The sequence below is a fragment of the Entelurus aequoreus genome, linkage group LG05 (assembly GCF_033978785.1).
Source record: "Entelurus aequoreus isolate RoL-2023_Sb linkage group LG05, RoL_Eaeq_v1.1, whole genome shotgun sequence".
NCBI classification, from domain to species: Eukaryota; Metazoa; Chordata; class Actinopteri; order Syngnathiformes; family Syngnathidae; genus Entelurus; species Entelurus aequoreus.
In genome coordinates this window covers 25,723,604-25,744,968 of record NC_084735.1, presented here as the reverse complement: position 1 = coordinate 25,744,968, position 21,365 = coordinate 25,723,604, and the positions used below count along the sequence as shown (strand labels likewise).

Genomic DNA, 21,365 nt, shown 5'->3' with positions numbered 1-21,365 from the left:
ACGGCTCTTAATTTGGATGCTGGTAGCTACAGTAACATTGCATCATTTCCAGTTGTATTAGTTTGTCAAAACTATTATTGATCTATTGCTAATTTACTGGTCATATCTGGTTGTTTTCTGCAGTATTGGTCTTACCAATTCTGGTACTTAAGATTTTCAAGATAATTTTTTATCAGAAATAAAACTGCACAAAAACACAGGATGGCGGTGTAATAATATCAGTTAAATATTTAAATTGCAAAATTGCCTTTTACAGCACACCTGTCTCCACTTATTTCCTGAGTTTGTCAACAGAAATGACAAAGGATTTTGTGATGATAAAAAACAATGTAACCACTACAGCACAGGTGTCAAACTCAGGACCTGGGGGTCAAATCTGACCCGCCACATTATTTTATGTGGCCCGCGAAAACCTGGATATAATATGCATTAATAAAATGCTTAATTTTTTCTTACTAAATATATTTGTTCTTTCCCTTTTGACATTAAAAATTATGTACTGCATGCAATTGCGTATCTTTTAAAATTCAATATTATCAAAATCCAAATATTACATTACCATGTATTCCAAAAATATTTTTTGTTAAAATATAGATACTGTACCGTATTTTCCGCACTATAAGGCGCACCGGATTACAAGGCGCACCTTCAATGAATGGCCTATTTTAAAACTTTGTTCATATATAAGGCGCATAGAATACGTTATGCATCCCGTAGTTGCGAGACCTGTGGTGGCTCAATATTGGTCCATATATAAGGCGCACCAGATTATAAGGCGCACTGTCAGCTTTTGGGAAATTTGAGGTTTTTAGGTGCGCCTTATAGTGCGGAAAATACGGTACTTAAATATCTGCTTGACTTATGATTTCAAAACAAATTATCAATCAAATTGTAGACTGTAAAATTAACAATTGATTTTATGGTTCAATTCCACCGACTTAGTTTTTTTTTTACCGTAAAATCAATTTTGGTACTGTTTTTCCCATATACAGTAAGACACTAAAAAACAAACAAAAAACCATTAAAACAAGATTTTGCGGTAAAAAAAAAAACCTGGCAGCTCTGTTGCTTGAATTTTACCACTAAAAACAGTCGTATTGTTTTTCACATTCCATTTATTTTATGTGCTGTAAAAAACCCACTGCTTTTACTGTAAAACTCTGGTGACTGAGCTGCCAGTTTCTAAAGTTAAATTGAAATATTTTTTTGCAGCTTATGTAAAACAAATATTGTGTGTATATATAAACACAATATATCAGTATATATCATAATGTACATACAATATGTAAATATTACTTATATATGTTATATTGCTATATTTAGTCTATTTTATACCTGGTTGTCCTTTCCATCCTTACACTTTCCATCATTTGTAACTAAGCTACTGTTTGGAACAATGTCCCTTGTGGATCATTAAAGTTTGTCTCAGTCTAAGTCAGGGGTCGGCAACCTTTACCACTCAAAGAGCCATTTTGGCAAGTTTCACACATTAAAGAAAGTAATGGGAGCCACAAAATATGTTTTTAAAATTTAAAATGAAAAGCACCGCATACAAGGCTTAATGCTTTGTGCTATGTTAACTAGGGGTCTCAGACACACGCACCGGCACGTACTTTAATGTGGAAATTTGATGTTAGTGCAGCCCGCGAGTTTTGAATGAATGTCGCTTGCGTCATACTTGCCAACCCTCTCATTTTGCCCGGGAGACTCCCGAATATCAGAGCGTGATGACACCGCATTTGGCGCCCTCTAGAGTCTGCCCAATCAGTGTATCTGCTCGGCCACAAGTGGACTGCAGCTTTGGCTTGACGGCGTTACAGACAGCAAGGCTAGTAATTCAACAGCCACACATCTTACACTGACGGTACCAATACCCAGAATCCCATGCAGCCCTAACTCTTCCGCTCAACCAACGCACGGAGAGGGGGGGGTTGATGTGTGGGGGGATTTGGTGGTAGCGGGGGTGTATAATGTAGACCCGGAAGAGTTAGGGCTGCATGGGATTCTGGGTAATGGTTGTGTTGTGTTTATGTTGTGTTACAGTGGGATGTTCTGCAGAAATGTGTTTTTCATTCTTTTTTGGTGTGGGTTCACAGTGTGGCGCATATTTGTAACGTAACAATGTTAAAGTTGTTTGATACGGCTACCGTCAGTGTAAGCTGTGTGGCTGATGAGTAACTATGCTTTGCTGTCTCCTGTGTGAGCAAGTAATAACAACATGCAATATGTGGCTGGACTGGCATGCTGTATGTAAATGCTATAGAGGACAATTACTGCAGTGCAATTCGGGCATGCCCTTTATATAGTAATTAGAGTGTAAATAGGATTATATTTCCCTGGGAGTAGTCTATGAGAGACACTGACATCCATAAGTCTCCTGGGAAAATCGGGGGGGTCGGCGTGTATGTAGCTGAGCCGCATCAGAGTGGTCAAGGAGCCGCATGCGGCTCCGGAGCCGCGGGTTGCCGACCCCTGGTCTAAGTGTATATATATATATTACTCATTGTTAAAAGCGGCCCTCTAAGGGCAACCATAACTGCGATGTGGCCCTCAATGCAAACGAGTTTGACACCCCTGCACTGTAGTATCAACCACTTATCTTTTAGCATATCCTCCTATAGTGTGTAGTGTAGCATGTTTAGCTATTTATCATCCTCCAGTGATAATGATACCTGTAAGAAGGTAGCATTGCTGCCTTAAAAGCACCCGTGCACTGTGGTGTGACATTGGCGAGGACGCAACATTGCGTTGAATCGTTTGCTTGTCGCTGCTAAATTTGCGGGAACCACTGAAATGTCATTAAAGCTCTATTGTGGGCCAAATGTACATCATTTAGACCGTATACATGTATATTGTACAACCCCATAGCAATGGTGGCGTGCCTTGCTATGTGCTCTGTGAAATCAATGTCCGCTACATAGAACACTGTGTGTTTGCTATCACTACTGCCAGATTTGGTGAGAGCTTTGCAGCGTTATCAGGTAGCACTGTTGCTCTACGCTTCAAAGAACAACATAAAACTGTGACTCACCTCAAATATTGGCTGTCACTTGGATGCTCTTACAGCACGTGTCCTCCTTGAGCTGTTTGCATTCGGAATAATTTTCACTCAGCTTAAAAAATGCTTCCTCGCGATGATCTTGTTCTCCGTTCCACTTGGATTCCCAAAATTTACCTACTTTCTTGCTAAGTGCCACAACTTTCCAAAAAAGATGCAGTTTTTCTTGAAACATGAACTCTTGATAACTTTGTTTGTTCCTTTTTAGATGTGAAGGACAAGATGGATATATCATTGTAAGAACTTTTATAACTTTTTTTACCTTATCATCCTGCTCGTTCTCATGCTTGACATGTTTGACCTTTTCAGACCAAAAGATGATGTGAAGATGACCTGAAGTGGTCACTGCTTGTCTTTTCCTGCTTTTATTGGTGAGCTACTAACCTTACAAACCTTGTCTCTACTTGAACAATACTTCTAAACTTTGATTCCACAAAATTATGTGGGGTCTTAAGCTCCACCCGGACAATGTTCCCTGCAGTATGAAACAAACGCACCTGTCATGTAAACAAGATAAGTAATTATCCTTGCTTTTATATGGGGTCCAAGCTAGTAGATCACCAGTATTCCATTTTGCTAAGTTATTTTTAATTGTCCACGTCTTCCTAAATTGTTGTATTGTATGTTTCTCACCTTCAGTAGCATTATTTTGTCATTATTAAAATTAATGGAGTAGATTTATGTTGCATCTTTCAAGAGTTCACTGCACTTTTGTAGCCAACCAAGGGAACAGAGGTTTGATTTTTTTGTCCTATTGTTTTTTTCATGTCCAATTCTTTTCACAGCTTTCTTTGCTCAAATCTCTCAACCTCAACCTTAAACACAGATGTTGTAATCCTCTGAAGGCTTTTTGAGTTTGTATGGTATGATCAAATGTCACAGTTGTCAATTAGTAATAGTACACACTAGCAAAACATGTTATTTTACCAATTTAAACCTGTGATATATCTGATCAAAAGGCACTCAAAAGTGTCAACATTTAAAAATAACATGTTTGATATATTTGTTGAGGACTGACATTTTGAGCAAAAAAATAAAGTTACATCCTGTTTCCCTTTGATGGTAATTAAAATCAAATGTCCCCACAGGATAAATACAGGGTGTCTTAATTTGTAAAAATTGTTTAACCTAGTTTTAGGTATCATTTCAGGACATGAGGCCTTTGGCACTTTCTGTAAGGGCAGTATTTCCTTGCCTACATGCGGCTCGCCGTTTGACATTGAAGCAGTGTTGCAAAACCATCACCTGGTAGCAAGTTATTTGGCCATCACTACTCCCAACACGTAGGACAGTTTAAGTGTGTCAAAAACACCACACAGCCTAAGGCTTCTTCTACTGCTACAGTCATATATGAGTTCTGTGTGGTATGTATCACATTTGACATAAATCAAACGTGCTGCTTAAATGGGGACCAAAACACTTCTTACTGAGGCCACAATGTCAATTAGCACGCCGTGGGTAAGAAATGCTGGTAGTAAATAACCATCTAACTAACCCTAACCATCAATGCTGATGATCTCACATCTGTCCCAATGATACTTGATGCTAAATAGAACAAAATATGTTTTGAGACACCTGTGAAGGGATTCTGAAGAAGGAAGCTGAGTTTGGCCCTGCAATCCTGCACTTTCTGAATGTCCTGACTTGCCACAACAGTGAACACAGTGCTGCTGATGAATAAAGAAGTAACTAGAAAAAACACACATGACTGCATGATGAAAAGTAACTTTGTTGGTGGAATGATATTACATAAAATGTGTCCATAATTCTGCATTGTAGACAGAAAAGTGGGCTTAGAACAGGTTTGAGGAAAAACACCCAAACCTGACCTGTTGTGTGTGTGGTAAATGATGTGAGGGAAGGCGGAGAGCTCAGCAAACTGGTTGTTGTTGTTTACGCCTCCAGCTCAAAGTCAAAGTATGGGGAGTCAAAGTAGTGAATCCTCACATATCCATCCTCTCCTCCACTGCTGTAACTGTTACACAAACACAACACACAATGACAAGCGTTCAGACATCCCCATATGGACATGTGCACTTACCTCTTGCCATCAGGGTGGAAAGACACACAGTTGATGGGTCCAAAATGACCTTTGACCCTGCCAAACTCCTCTTCGTAGACGGCGTGGAAAAACCTGAGCACAGCAGAGAATTAGCACTCGCATATGCTGGCGTTAAACTAATGAGCTGTGGCCATTTTTTTTGTCCTCACCTGGCCTCAAACTTTCCGATCCTTGTGGAGGTAGTGGTCACCTCCATGGCCTCCTGACCTCCACCCATCACCACCTGCATGTTAAAAGATGTTAAGTGAACCAGAGCAACACGTCACACAATCATGGCTTACGTGGTCCATGATGGGGGAGATGGAGGCAGAGTTGACGGGTCTTTCTGTCCTGAAGGTCTTGATGTGGTCCAGGGAGGACGCATCAAAGAGCTGACAATGTATGAAGTAAGTTGATAAACACATCAAGTTAGTGACTGACAAATACTTTCATACTTTGGCCGTGTTATCCTTGGACGCGGTGATGACCATGGTCAGGTCCACTGACGACTGGATGTCGTTGATCTGCTTGTTGTGCTCCTTCACCGTCTTCAAGATCTCTCCTGACTGACCACAAATAGTCAACTTTGTAGGCACTAAGATGAAAAGACTTGCACCCACCTTGGCACTGAACTGGTTGATCTCGCCGTTGTCGTGGCCGGCGATGACAAACTCGCCCAGCGGCCCCCACACAGCGCTGGTGATCTTCTGCTCGCTGCACGGCACTGTCAGGTAGGGCTGGTTGTCGTCTGCAGGAACACAACACACTGATGACACCAAAGGTCGACAAACACTGACAATTACATTTCAAACACATTCGTCGACAAAAGTTGGTGACGTCATCGCTTGTGTTTTTTCCCGACAGAAGCAAGTCAGCAGCGCCACTGGAAATAACATTGCAGGAGAAAACATTTCACCTTAATATTTAGAAAAATGTGCTCATTTTGCAAAGCAGACTGTTTTTTATGGAAGTTCATTTAGAGCAAAGGCATGATGATCTCTACTTGGCAAGATGGTTAGCAAGTGTGAGACAAGTTGTGTGGGAAAATAGATTTAACTTTCATTTTAGCCAAAGTTTGCCTAAGCTTTGTCTAGATTCATTCAAGTACTTTTATTTGTCAGGAACTTCAGGTGTCAAGCACAATAAACATCCATTACACACACATATAGACAAACACTAGGCACCAAGACACCGATATTCCATCCATCCATTTTCTACCGCTTGTCCCTTTCGGGGTCTCAGGGGGAGCTGGAGCCTATCTCAGCTGCATTAGTATTATAAAATAATGAATATAAAATCTATTAGATAGGTAAAATGTTCAAAATTGATCAAATCTATTAGATTGCTAAAGATTATAGGTGTCTGTCTAGTGTGCAGCTTTTTAAAGACATTGCAAAATGCATGTTCTTTTGAGAAAGTTGTATAGATTTGGTGTTTTTTTATTGCTAATATATGCTATTTGTACTGTCCTTTTTGTTTTCATAAAAATGAAACTATTTTTGTCAACACTGGGCCTGTCCTTGCTTTTAAATAGACAACATTGTAAAAGTTACTTTAGTTTTTGTAACAGCCTAATGAGCAGCACAGTACCAGTAAAAACCGTTTACAATACTTGTGGGGTTTTCAATTCACAAAGTCATTACTTAAAATATCACTTATGTGACATAGTATGTTAATGTTTGAATCTGTATAGTTAATTCCTATACAACAATTTCTGCTCAAACTCTTAACTGTCTCGAGATATATATACACACACACATACAAAAGTGTGTGTCTGTATGTATATATATATATATTATATATATATATATATATATATATATATATATATATATATATATTAGGGCTGCAACTAACGATTCATTTGATAATTGATTAATCTGTCGATTAATAATGGGATAAAAGAGACAAACTACATTTCTATCCTTTCCAGTATTTTGTTGGGGAAAAAAACATACTGGCATGACTTGTTTTGATTATTGTTTCTCAGCTGTTTGTACATGTTGCAGTTTATAAATAAAGGTTTATAAAAAATAAATAAAATTGCCTCTGCGCATGTGCATAGCATAGATCCAACGAATCGATGACTAAATTAATCGCCAACTATTTTATATTAGTCGCCAACTATTTTATAATCTATTTAATCGATTAGTTGTTGCAGCCCTAATATATAAATATATATATATATATATATATATATATATTAGGGCTGCAACTAACGATTAATTTGATAATCGATTAATCTGTCTATTATTACTTCGATTAATAATCGGATAAAAGAGACAAACTACATTTCTATCCTATCCAGTATTTTATTGAAAAAAAAACAGCATACTGGCACCATACTTATTTTGATTATTGTTTCTCAGCTGTTTGTAAATGTTGCAGTTTATAAATAAAGGTTTATAAAAATAAAAAAATAAATAAAAATAAATACCTCTGCACAGGCGCATAGCATAGATCCAACGAATCGATGACTAAATTAATTGGCAACTATTTTTATTATGGATTTTAATCGATTAGTTGTTGCAGCCCTAATATATATTATATACATACACATATTATATACACATACCTATATGTGTGTGTATATATATATACAAACCCCGTTTTCATATGAGTTGGGAAATTGTGTTAGATGTAAATATAAACGGAATACAATGATTTGCAAATCATTTTCAACCCATATTCAGTGGAATATGCTACAAAGACAACATATTTGATGTTCAAACTGATAAACTTTTTTTTTTTTTGCAAATAATCATTAACTTTAGAATTTGATGCCAGCAACACGTGACAAAGAAGTTGGGAAAGGTGGCAATAAATACTGATAAAGTTGAGGAATGCTCATCAAACACTTATTTGGAACATCCCACAGGTGAACATGCAAATTGGGAACAGGTGGGTGCCATGATTGGGTATAAAAGTAGATTCCATGAAATGCTCAGTCATTCACAAACAAGGACGGGGCGAGGGTCACCACTTTGTCAACAAATGTGTGAGCAAATTGTTGAACAGTTTAAGAAAAATCCTTTCTCAACCAGCTATTGCAAGGAATTTAGGGATTTCACCATCCACGGTCCGTAATATCATCAAAGGGTTCAGAGAATCTGGAGAAATCACTGCACGTAAGCAGCTAAGCCCGTGACCTTCGATCCCTCAGGCTGTACTACATCAACAAGCGACATCAGTGTGTAAAGGATATCACCACATGGGTTCAGGAACACTTCAGACACCCACTGTCAGTAACTACAGTTGGTCGCTATATCTGTAAGTGCAAGTTAAAACTCTCCTATGCAAGGCGAAAACTGTTTATCAACAACACCCAGAAATGCCGTCGGCTTTGCTGGGCCTGAGCTCATCTAAGATGGACTGATACAAAGTGGAAAAGTGTTCTGTGGTCTGACGAGTCCACATTTCAAATTGTTTTTGGAAACTGTGGACGTTGTGTCCTCCGGACCAAGGAGGAAAAGAACCATCCGGATTGTTATAGGCGCAAAGTTGAAAAGCCAGCATCAGTGATGGTATGGGGGTGTATTAGTGCCCAAGACATGGGTAACTTACACATCTGTGAAGGCGCCATTAATGCTGAAAGGTACATACAGGTTTTGGAGCAACATATGTTGCCATCCAAGCAATGTTACCATGGACGCCCCTGCTTATTTCAGCAAGACAATGCCAAGCCACGTGTTACATCAACAGGCTCCATAGTAAAAGAGTGCGGGTACTAGACTAGCCTGCCTGTAGTCCAGACCTGTCTCCCATTGAAAAAGTGTGGCGCATTATGAAGCCTAAAATACCACAACGGAGACCCCCGGACTGTTGAACAACTTAAGCTGTACATCAAGCAAGAATGGGAAAGAATTCCACCTGAGAAGCTTAAAAAATGTGTCTCCTCAGTTCCCAAACGTTTACTGAGTGTTGTTAAAAGGAAAGGCAATGTAACACAGTGGTGAACATGCCCTTTCCCAACTACTTTGGCACGTGTTGCAGCCATGAAATTCTAAGTTAATTATTATTTGCAAAAAAAAAAAAAACTTTATGAGTTTGAATATTAAATATCTTGTCTTTGTAGTGTATTCAATTGAATATGGGTTGAAAAGGATTTGCAAATCATTGTATTCCGTTTATATTTACATCTAACACAATTTCCCAACTCATATGGAAACGGGGTTTGTATATATATATACATACACACACACACATACATATATACTGTATTTTTCGGACTATAAGTCGCAGTTTTTTTTCATAGTTTGGCCGGGGGTGCGACTTATACTCAGGAGCGACTTATGTGTGAAATTATTAACACATTACCGTAAAATATCAAATAATATTATTTAGCTCATTCACGTAAGAGACTAGACGTATAAGATTTCATGGGATTTAGCGATTAGGAGTGACGGATTGTTTGGTAAACGTATAGCATGTTCTATATGTTATAGTTATTTGAATGACTCTTTACCATAATATGTTACGTTAACATACCAGGCACGTTCTCAGTTGGTTATTTATGCGTCATATAACGTACACTTATTCAGCCTGTTGTTCACTATTCTTTATTTATTTTAAATTGCCTTTCAAATGTCTATTCTTTGTGTTGGGTTTTATCAAATTAATTTCCCCCAAAAAATGCAACTTATACTCCAGTGCGACTTATATGTTTTTTTCCTTCTTTATTATGCATTTTCGGCCGGTGCGACTTATACTCAGAAAAATAGGGTAATCTGCAGCAATTACATTTTTCAATCGCATCGATTTACTATTTATTTCAACGCATAAAAGCTTCCTGTACATTTTATGATGGCCAGTTTGACTCTGGAAGAGATTATTTATATTACCATTATTTCCAGTTGGAAATTTCCTCTGACTACGTGTATAAAAAAGAATATGTGCTTACCAATTTGCTGTGGATCCCTCAGGTCAAAAAAGTTGAGGAAGCACGTGTAGCCCATCTGCTTGTCTGTGGAAAACATGATGATGTTGCCGCTGAAGTCGAAGCCGCACGTTCTCACGGCGGAGTTGGTGTTGACCAGGGCCAGCTGTTTACCTGCAGGAACCATTTGGAATTAGCTTTGGGCTGCAACATATACACAAATATGTTTTTTTTTTAACTTACCCGTTTCGCAGTCCCACAGCCGACAGCTGTTATCGGCAGATCCCGTCAGTACATTCTTTGTGTCCCCTGAGACAAGGTGCATTAAGAAAGCCAGACTGTGCGGATGCTCAGAACAATTTGTGATATCAAATAAAATAGGATACAGTCGCAGTCGACACACCACACAGCTCCTGTGTGTCCATTATAGGTGCCCAGGCGTTCCCCGTTGACCGAGTACCACGCATTTACCACCTGAGGGGAAACCAGGTATTTATTATAGCCACTGAATTTAAGTGTAAGTTAGGGCTGGGCGATATATCGATATATTGCGGGTTTGTCTCTGTGCGATATAGAAAATGAGTATATCGTGATATTCGAGTATGCGTTCTCACGCAGTTGCTTTGAGTTGCGGGCATTACACTACAGCAGTGGTTCTTAACCTGGGTTCGATCGAACCCCAGAGGTTCAGTGAGTCGACTTCAGGGGTTCGGTGGAGCCTCCGCCGCGGAGGTCAAGACACACTCATTGTGTAAATAAAAACTTCTCCCTATCGCCGTATTATGGATACCCTCAAACAATGTTCCCTCTAATTTTCCATATGCGTGAGCAAACGCAAAAACTCCTTGAGCATTCAGTGGAGTACATGTGAGCAAACCTGTCCCAAACCTGACTACCGTATTTTCCGCATCATAAGCCGCACCTAAAAAACAAAAATTTTCTCAAAAGCTGACAGTGCGGCTAATAACCCGGTGCGCCTTATATATGGATTAATATTAACATTTATTTTCATAAAGTTTAGGTCTCGCAACTACGGTAAACAGCCGCCATCTTTTTTCCCCGTAGAAGAGGAAGCGCTTCTTCTTCTACGGTAAGCAACCGCCCCCATAGAAGAGGAAGCGCTTCTTCTTCTACTGTAAGCAACCGCCAAGGTGAGCACCCGCCCCCGTAGAAGAAGAAGCGCGCGGATATTACGTTTCATTTCATTTGTGTGTTTCTGTAAAGACCACAAAATGTCTCCTACCAAGAGACACACGTACAAGGTTCCACTGACTTTTGATATTCATGTGAACCGCACTGTGGATACAACGGGAACACGTACGGTGAATATCCGTTAGCTTGCCATGCTAACGGCCAGAAACTTCCACCCACGGTGATATTCAAAAGGAAGACCTTGCCAAAAGAGAACTTTCCAGCCGGCGTCATCATAAAAGCTAACTCGAAGGGATGGATGGATGAAGAAAAGATGAGCGAAGAGACCGGGGTGACTTTTTTCACGCAGCTCCGTCCCTGTTGATCTATGACTGCATGCGCGTCCACATCACATATGGTGTCAAAAAACAAGTGAAGCACACCGAAGAAGAAGAATTCGAGGGATTTGTGGATGAGTAATAACTTCAGAAAGTGAGCTTTAAATGTTTATTTTGTGTGTTGTGTGACATTAACGTATGAGCAATGTTGAGTTATTGATGTTGCTATTGCTCTGCACTATTTTGAGTGTTACTATTTTTGTGATTGCACATTTGCACATTACATTTTGGGAGTGAACAGAGTTGTTAGAACGCTGGTTTGTAATATATTATTAAAGTTTGACTGACCTATCTGACTGTTTTTTTGACATTCCCTTTAGCGTAGCGTAGGTGCGGCTAATAACACGGGGCGGCTAATAGGTAAACAAAGTTTTGAAATATGCCATTCATTGAAGGTGCGGCTTACAACACGGGGAGGCTTATGGTGCGGAAAATACGGTAAATAACAAATTAAATGTTTTATTATTATAATCAAATGATAGCTGTCATTTCCATAAGATTATTTTCTAATATAAGTGTTTCGGCCCACTTACAATGACAATAACAAAAAATATTGTTATTCATGAACTGTGTACTAGTATTGTATGTCTGGGTGGAAAACAAAGAAAAGCAAAAAAACATAACTTTGCCTTGAATTTAAATTTTTTTTTTTTAAATTTTTCACTAAAGAAGGGTTCGATGAATGCGCATATGACACTGGCGGGGTTCGGTACCTCCAACAAGGTTTAGAACCACTGCACTACAGGCTTTTATCACTCTTGTCTCTCCTTCTCACAGAGACATAAAAACACACGTTACGTGTGCAACGTCATACGCCCTCGCGGAGCAGAGAGGTAGCAACATGGTAACGTTAGCTGTGGTGCTAGTGGAGCCGTGCGAGTGGTAATAAGAGAGAGAGAAGGTGCGAATCTGGTAACAAATGGAGGAAGAATTAATTCCCAAGAAAAACAGCACAGGGTCCATCTAATTTCGAAGAACCACTGCACTACCCCAGGGCAGCTGTGGCTACAAATGTAGCTGACCACCACCAGGTGTGAATGAATGATGGGTTCCCACTTCTCTGTGAGCGCTTTGAGTATCTAATAATAGAAAAGCGTGATATAAAATCTAATCCATTATTATTATTATTATTAATTTGTAGCATCATTTGAAAAGTCACCCGCTAGAGAATGATGAGTGCTTGAAACTCAGCATGTCAACATCTCCGTTCGGTGCCACACCAACAAAATGCTGAGGCAAACATTTCCAGATCAACACCGTATGAAGCAAATAGTCAACAACAGAACGAGATAACGTCCGCAGTAACCTACCACATAGCGAAGGACATACACTATTTGATTTCCTATTATGCAGCTCATTTTTATTTGACAGTTATTGAAATATCTTGTGTGACATCATGCACAAAAGTTCACTTTATTTGTTTTAAACTATTGTAGTGGCCTTTTGTACAAAAATTACGTTATAATTTAGTGATGTTTTGATATGTCATCTTAATAAAATCATGCACAAAAGTGCACTTATAGCTTGTTTTAAAATGTCTCTGACAATCTTGCACTTTCTGTTTTAAAATGACATGAATGTTTGTGCATGAAAGTTTCAAATGAGCATATACAGTATTAATGCATTATGAACAAGAATGTTTTAATGTAGACACATAGAATCATCATACTGGTGTGATTATATGCATCAAGTGTTAACCACCTCCAAAGTTATGATACTTCCGTATACTAAAGTAATGTCCGATCATTACCTTATAAAATTCGAAGTTCTGACTCATTGTCAACAAGCTAATAATAATAATAACTGTTATAGCAGCCGCAACATTAATGCTGCCACAACGATGACTCTTGCTGACCTACTGCCTTCGGTAATGGCACCATTCCAAATTATGTCGGCTCTATTGATATCCTCACTAACAACTTTGACGATGCCCTGCGCGAAACCATTGATAGTATAGCACTGCTAAAGCAAAAAAGGCCCCTAAAAGGCACACCCCATGGGTGTGTAAGAAACTTGAGCTCATAAATTATCATGTAGAAAGCTGGAACGCAAATGGCGCACGACTAAACTTTAGGTTTTCCATCAAGCATGGAGTGATAGTTTAATAACTTATAAACGCATGCTTACCTTAGCTAAAGCTAAATATTACTCAAATCTCATCCGCCTCAACAAAAACGATCCTAAATTTTTGTTTAGTACAGTAGCATCGCTAACCCAACAAGGGACTCCTCCCAGTAGCTCCACCCACTCGGCAGATGACTTTATGAATTTCTTTAATAAGAAAATTGAACTCATTAGAAAGGAGATTAAAGACAACGCATCCCAGCTACAACTAGGTTATATTCAATCAATCAATCAATCAATCAATGTTTATTTATATAGCCCTAAATCACAAGTGTCTCAAAGGGCTGTACAAGCCACAACGGCATCCTCGGTACAGAGCCCACATACGGGCAAGGAAAACTCACCCCAGTGGGACGTCAATGTGAATGACTATGAGAAACCTTGGAGAGGACCGCATATGTGGGTAACCCCCCCCCCCTCTAGGGGAGACCGAAAGCAATGGATGTCGAGTGGGTCTGACATAATATTGTGAAAGTCCAACACATCAGCGAAAGTCCAGTCCATAGTGGGGCCAGTAGGAACCATCCCGAGCGGAGACGGGTCAGCAGCGTAGAGATGTCCCCATCCGATGGACAGGCTAGCGGTCTACCCCGGGTTGGGAGCAGAGTAGAAAAGAAAAGAAACGGCAGATCAACTGGTCTAAAAAGGGAGTCTATTTAAAGGCTTGAGTATACAAATGAGTTTTAAGATGAGACTTCAAATGCTTCTACTGAGGTAGCATCTCTAACTTTTACCGGGTGGGCATTCCATAGTATTGGAGCCCGAATAGAAAACGCTCTATAGCCTGCAGACTTTTTTTTGGCTCTGGGAATCACTAATAAGCCGGAGTTCTTTGAACGCAGATTTCTTGCCGGGACATATGGTACAATACAATCGGCAAGATAGGCAGGAGCTTGACCGTGTAGTATTTTATACGTAAGTAGTAAAACCTTAAAGTCGCATCTTAAGTGCACAGGAAGCCAGTGCAAGTGAGCCAGTATAGGCGTAATATGATCAAACTTTCTTGTTTTTGTCAAAAGTCTAGCAGCCGCATTTTGTACCATCTGTAATCTTTTAATGCTAGACATAGGGAGGCCCGAAAATAAAACGTTACAGTAATCGAGACGAGATGTAACGAACGCATGGATAATGATCTCAGCATCGCTTGTGGACAAAATGGAACGAATTTTAGAGATATTATGGAGATGAAAGAAGGCCGTTTTAGTAACACTCTTATTGTGTGACTCAAACGAGAGAGTTGGGTCGAAGATAATACCCAGATTCTTCACTGAGTCGCCTTGTTTAATTGTTTGGTTGTCAAATGTTAAGGTGGTATTATTAAATAGATGTCGGTGTTGAGCAGGACCGATAATCAGCATTTCCGTTTTGTTAGCGTTGAGTTGCAAAAAGTTAGCGGACATCCATTGTTTAATTTCATTAAGACACGCCTCCAGCTGACTACAATCCGGCGTGTTGGTCAGCTTTAGGGGCATGTAGAGTTGGGTGTCATCAGCATAACAGTGAAAGCTAACACCGTATTTGCGTATGATGTCACCTAGCGGCAGCATGTAAATACTAAAGAGTGCAGGGCCAAGAACCGAACCCTGGGGAACTCCGCACGTTACCTTAACATAGTCCGAGGTCACATTGTTATGGGAGACACACTGCATTCTGTCAGTAAGATAAGAGTTAAACCAAGACAAGGCTAAGTCTGACATCCCAATACGCGTTTTGATACGTTCTAATAAAATATTATGATCAACAGTATCGAAAGCGGCGCTAAGATCAAGAAGCAGCAACATAGATGACGCATCAGAATCCATCGTTAGCAATAGATCATTAGTCATTTTTGCGAGGGCTGTCTCCGTAGAGTGATTTGCCCTGAAACCGGATTGAAAAGGTTCCCAGAGATTGTTAGACGCTAAGTGTTCATTTAGCTGCTGTGCGACAATTTTTTCGAGGATTTTCGAGATAAACGGAAGGTGGGACACTGGCCGGTAGTTTACCATGAGGTCAGGATCGAGGTTAGGTCTTTTGAGTAGAGGATGAATAACCGCTTTTTTGAATGCTAGTGGAACAGTGCCAGAGGAAAGTCATAAGTTTATAATATTTAACACTGATGGACCTAATAATACAAAAAGCTCCTTGATAAGTTTCCCAGGAATTGGGTCAAGTAAACATGTTGTTTGTTTTGTCCCATTTACACATTTTAACAATTCCTCCAATGTTATTTCATCAAAGAGAGAGAAACTATTTTGGAGGGCAGTGTCCGTCGTATATACAGTCGTATGTATCTGTGTTAATTGAACCCAGTTGTAGCTGAGATGCATTGTCTTTAATCTCTTTTCTAATGACTTCAATGTTCTTATTAAAGAAATTCATAAAGTCATCTGCTGAGTGGGTGGAGCTACTGGGAGGAGTCCCTTGTTGGGTTAGCGATGCTACTGTACTAAACAAAAATTTAGGATAATTTTTGTTGAGGTGGATGAGATTTGAGTAATATCTAGCTTTAGCTGAGGTAGGCATGCGTTTATAAGTTATTAAACTATCCCTCCATGCTTGATGGAAAACCTCAAGTTTAGTCGCACGCCATTTGCGTTCCAGCTTTCTACATGATAATTTCTGGGCTTTAGTTTCTTCTGTAAACCATGGGGTATGCCTTTTAGGGGCCCTTTTTAGCTTTAGCGGTGCTACACTATCAATGGTGTCGCGCAGGGCGTCGTTAAAGTTGTTAGTGAGGTTATCAATAGAGCCCACATAATTTGGGAATGGTGCCATTACCGAAGGCAGTAGGTCAGTAAGAGTTGTCGTTGTGGCAGCATTAATGTTGCGGCTGCTATAGTAGTTATTATTATTATTATTAGTTTGTTGACAATGAGTCAGAACTTTGAATTTTATAAGGTAATGATCGGACATTACTTTAGTGTACGGGAGTATCGTAACTTTAGAGGTGGTGACACCCCTAACAAGCACTAGATCTATCGTGTTACTGTTGCGATGCGTGGGTTCATTTATTATTTGTGTAAGACCACAGCTATCAATTATAGTCTGGAGCGCCACGCATGGAGGGTCCGATGGGGTATTCATATGGATATTAAAGTCCCCCATTATGATTATATTGTCGGCGTGCGTCACTAGATCAGCAACAAACTCTGAGAATTCACTGATGAAGTCCGAATAGGGCCCAGGGGGGCGGTAGATAACAGCCAGGTGGAGAGGCAGTGGTGTGACAAACCTCATAGTGAGCACCTCAAACGACTTATATTTATTATTTAGGTTAGGTGTAAAATTATAGTTTTCATTGTATATTAGTGCGACACCCCCTCCCTTTTTAAGAGAACGGGCAACATGTGCATTCGTATAGTTAGGAGGAGATGCCTCATTTAGCGCAAAAAAATCGTCTGGTTTGAGCCAGGTCTCGGCGAGACCAACGACATCAAGTTTGTTGTCTCTAATGACCTCATTAACTAATAACGTTTTGGAAGATAATGATCTTATGTTTAAAAAGCCCATATTATAGGTAGTGGGCTGTTTTGAGAATTGTTTGTTGAAATTATCAGAAGTAGCAATATTAACAATGTTGCGTTTATTATGCGTAGTGCACTTTAAATAGTTTCGACCATATCTAGGAATTGATACGATGGGAATTTTCAGATTGTTTGCTTGATGCTGCGATAAACTGAATGCATCATAGTTAGCCACCTCAGTACAATGCATGTCTGCCTCTGACACGGTCACAAAAGAAAAAACATTATGTGAGTTGTGTTTTATTCTAAGAGAATTGCTATGTGTGCAGGGATTATCCAGCCTGGCGCTGGCTAGTTCTAGTTTAAATGACTTCTTACCCGGACACTCCACGCTTCTTTGGTTAGCTTTTCCCTTTGTTGTTAGCCCCGCACGGCATCCCCGCTTCTGCTTCCGCTCACACCGCTTACGTTGCCTCCATTGGCGGTCCCCGCTAATACTTGACTCCGCTGCTACAAAGGCCGCTCGATGTAGCCCGCGAAGTATTCCCATGCTAGCGAGGAGGTCCATCGTACATTAACACAGATACGACTGTATATACGACGGATACCGCCCTCCAATATAGTCTCTTCTCTTTTTGATGAAATAACATTAGAGGAATTATTACGGAGTGTAAGTGGGATAAAACAAACAACATGTTTACTTGACCCACTTCCTGGGAAACTTATCAAGGAACTGTTTGTATTATTAGGTCCATCCATCCATCCATCCATTTTCTACCGCTTATTCCCTTCAGGGTCGCGGGGGGTGCTGGAGCCTATCTCAGCTACAATCGGGCGGAAGGCGGGGTACACCCTGGACAAGTCGCCACCTCATCGCAGGGCCAACACAGATAGACAGACAACATTCACACTCACACATTAGGGCCAATTTAGTGTTGCCAATCAACCTATCCCCAGGTGCATGTCTTTGGAGGCGGGAGGAAGCCGGAGTACCCGGAGGGAACCCACGCAGTCACGGGGAGGACATGCAAACTCCACACAGAAAGATCCCGAGGCCGGGATCGAACTCACGACTACCATCAGTGCTAAATATTATAAACTTATCACTTTCCTCCGGCACTGTTCCCCTACCATTCAAAAAAGCGGTTATTCATCCTCTGCTCAAAAGACCTAACCTAGATCCTGACCTCATGGTAAACTCCCGACCGGTGTCCCACCTTCCGTTTATTTCGAAAATTCTCGAAAAAATTGTTACACAGCAGCTAAATGAACACTTAGTGTCTAACAATCTCTGTGAACCTTTTCAATCCGGTTTCAGGGCAAATCACTCTACGGAGACAGCCCTCGCAAAAATGACTAATGATCTATTGCTAACGATGGATTCTGATGCGTCATCTATGTTGCTGCTTCTTGATCTTAGCGCCGCTTTCGATACCGTCGATCATAATATTTTATTAGAGCGTATCAAAACACGTGTTGGTATGTCAGACTTAGTCTTGTCTTGGTTTAACTCTTATCTTACTGACAGGATGCAGTGTGTCTCCCATAACAATGTGACCTCGGACTATGTTAAGGTAACGTGCGGAGTTCCCCAGGGTTCGGTTCTTGGCCCTGCACTCTTTAGTATTTACACGCTGCCGCTAGGTGACATCATACGCAAATACGGTGTTAGCTTTCACTGTTATGCTGATGACACCCAACTCTACATGTCCCTAAAACTGACCAACACGCCGGATTGTAGTCAGCTGGCGGCGTGTCTTAATGAAATTAATAAATGGATGTCCGCTAACTTTTTGCAACTCAACGCTAAGAAAACGGAAATGCTGATTATCGGTCCTGCTAGACACCGACATTTATTTAATAATACCACCTTAACATTTGACAACCAAACAATTACACAAGGCGACTCGGTAAAGAATCTGGGTATTATATTCGACCCAACTCTCTCGTTTGAGTCACACATTAAGAGTGTTACTAAAACGGCCTTCTTTCATCTCCGTAATATCGCTAAAATTTGTTCCATTTTGTCCACTAGCGACGCTCAGATCATTATTCATGCGTTCGTTACGTCTCGATTACTGTAACGTATTATTTTCGGGCCTCCCCATGTCTCGCATTAAAAGATTACAGTTGGTACAAAATGCGGCTGCTAGACTTTTGACAAGAACAAGAAAGTTTGATCATATTACGCCTATACTGGCTCACCTGCACTGGCTTCCTGTGCACTTAAGATGTGACTTTAAGGTTTTACTACTTACGTATAAAATACTACACGGTCTAGCTCCAGCCTATATTGCTGATTGTATTGTACCATATGTCCCGGCAAGAAATCTGCATTCAAAGAACTCCGGCTTATTAGTGATTCCCAGGGCCCCAAAAAAGTCTGCGGGCTATTCGGGCTCCAGTACTACGGAATGGCCTCCTGGTAACAGTTAGAGATGCTACCTCAGTAGAAGCATTTAAGTCCCATCTTAAAACTCATTTGTATACTCTGGCCTTTAAACAGACCCCCTTTTTAGACCAGTTGATCTGCCGTTTCTTTTCTTTTCTCCTCTGCTCCCCTCTCCGTTGTGGAGGGGGAGTTACACAGGTCATGGATGAAGTGCTGGCTGTCCAGAGTCGGGACCCGGGGTGGAGCCTGTGCATCGGTTGGGGACATCTCTGCGCTGCTGACCCGTCTCCGCTCGGGACGGTTTCCTGCTGGCCCCACTATGGACTGGACTCTCACTATTATGTTGGATCCACTATGGGCTGGACTTTTTCTGTTATGTTGGATCCACCATGGACTGGACTTTTACAATATTATGTCAGACCCACTCGACATCCATCGCTTTCGGTCTCCCCTAGAGGGAGGGAGGGGTTTACCCACATATGCGGTCCTCTCCAAGGTTTCTCATAGTCATTCACATCGACATCCCCTTATGTGGGCTCTGTACCGAGGATGTCGTTGTGGCTTGTGCATTCCTTTGAGACACTTGTGAATTAGGGCTATATAAACAGTGATTGATTGATTGAATTCAAGGCTGAGGCAAAATATTGCGATATATATCGTGTATGATTGATTGATTGAAACGTTTATTAGTAGATTGCACAGTACAGTACATATTCCGTACAATTGACCACTAAATGGTAACACCCGAATAAGTTTTTGTACTTGTTTAAGTCGGGGTCCACGTATCGTGACATTGTCTACAAATATCGCAATATTAATAAAAGGCCATATCGCCCAGCCCTAGTGTAAGTACATGTTTTAATTGTTAAACTTACAGTGTCTTTGGCCACAGAGAAGATGAGGTCTCCTTCTCGGTTGTACTTGATCTGCGTGATGGACCTCTCGTGCCCCTGCAGTAGAATGGGTCTCTATGGAGGACACAGTTGGCATAACAGCGTCAATTGAGCAGCTTGTTCCGACAAAAACACAACAAAAGACAAAATAGAAGTGAAATAAACGTGTTAGTACACCTGACACAAGCAGCATTTATGCAGTCATTGTTGTTGTTGAATGACTTCCATTAACGCGAGCTAGTAGGGTTCCTAGCGAGCTAGCACCAGAAGCTAAGACAACGTTAGCCTGCGCTTGCTGTTTTTTTTTTTAAGTACAAACGATTCAACACAGCAGTATTTAAACACTAACATACAATAAATACTAACCATAATTGCCAAGCAAGTGTTATTTGTCGGTCTTTAATAGAAAAAAAGTCCGCATTGAAGATGAATATATCAACACTCGTGCTGTAAAGGCGACGGCGCTGAGGCGGAAAAGGAAGTGACGTCACGTGGCTGCCTGGTCTGATAGCGTAGTCGGAGTGTGCCCTCTAGCGTCCTGGAGGACATAGTGCCACGATTTAATTGGACTCCTTTCGTCTTTTTTCCCCCCGGCCCCAAGTAGTCTCTTCTCAATAAGTGTTTTTAGTAGAGATGGCCGATAAATGCGTTAAAATGTATTATCGGAAATTATCGGTATGGTTTTATTTTATTTTTTTATTAAATCAACATAAAAAACACAAGATACACTTACAATTAGTGCACCAACCCAACCTCCCACCACCATTTACACTCATTCACACAAAAGGGTTGTTTCTTTCTGTTATTAATATTCTGGTTCCTACATTATATATCAATATATATCAATACAGTCTGCAAGGGATACAGTCCGTAAGCACACATGATTGTGCGTGCTGCTGGTCCACTAATAGTACTAACCTTTAACAGTTAATTTTACTCATTTGCATTAATTACTAGCTTCTATGTAACTGTTTTTATATTGTTTTACTTTCTTTTTTATTCAAGA

General features: G+C 40.4%; 2 protein-coding genes across 2 annotated transcripts in view; one reads left to right on the top strand and one right to left on the bottom strand.

Annotated features, from left to right (window-relative positions):
- Window positions 1–4,109, top strand: part of LOC133650360 (probable histone deacetylase 1-B) — a 22,708-nt gene extending 18,599 nt beyond the window's left edge. Inside the window, exons 11-12 of the mRNA XM_062047506.1 lie at window positions 3,267–3,294; window positions 3,368–4,109. Coding sequence (XP_061903490.1) covers window positions 3,267–3,294; window positions 3,368–3,395 — 56 coding nt within the window. The 3' untranslated portion in view covers window positions 3,396–4,109. The remainder of the gene's footprint in view (window positions 1–3,266; window positions 3,295–3,367) is intronic.
- A 658-nt stretch (window positions 4,110–4,767) lies between these two features.
- Window positions 4,768–20,889, bottom strand: eif3i (eukaryotic translation initiation factor 3, subunit I). The gene is made up of 11 exons (XM_062047507.1): window positions 20,726–20,889; window positions 20,342–20,434; window positions 10,362–10,449; window positions 10,219–10,284; window positions 10,000–10,149; window positions 5,720–5,847; window positions 5,555–5,665; window positions 5,402–5,491; window positions 5,270–5,343; window positions 5,100–5,192; window positions 4,768–5,033 (listed from the first exon to the last, which is right to left on the bottom strand). The coding sequence occupies exons 1-11, from the start codon at window positions 20,726–20,728 to the stop codon at window positions 4,952–4,954; spliced, it is 978 nt and encodes a 325-aa protein (XP_061903491.1). The 5' UTR covers window positions 20,729–20,889; the 3' UTR covers window positions 4,768–4,951.
- Window positions 20,890–21,365: the final 476 nt, after the last annotated feature.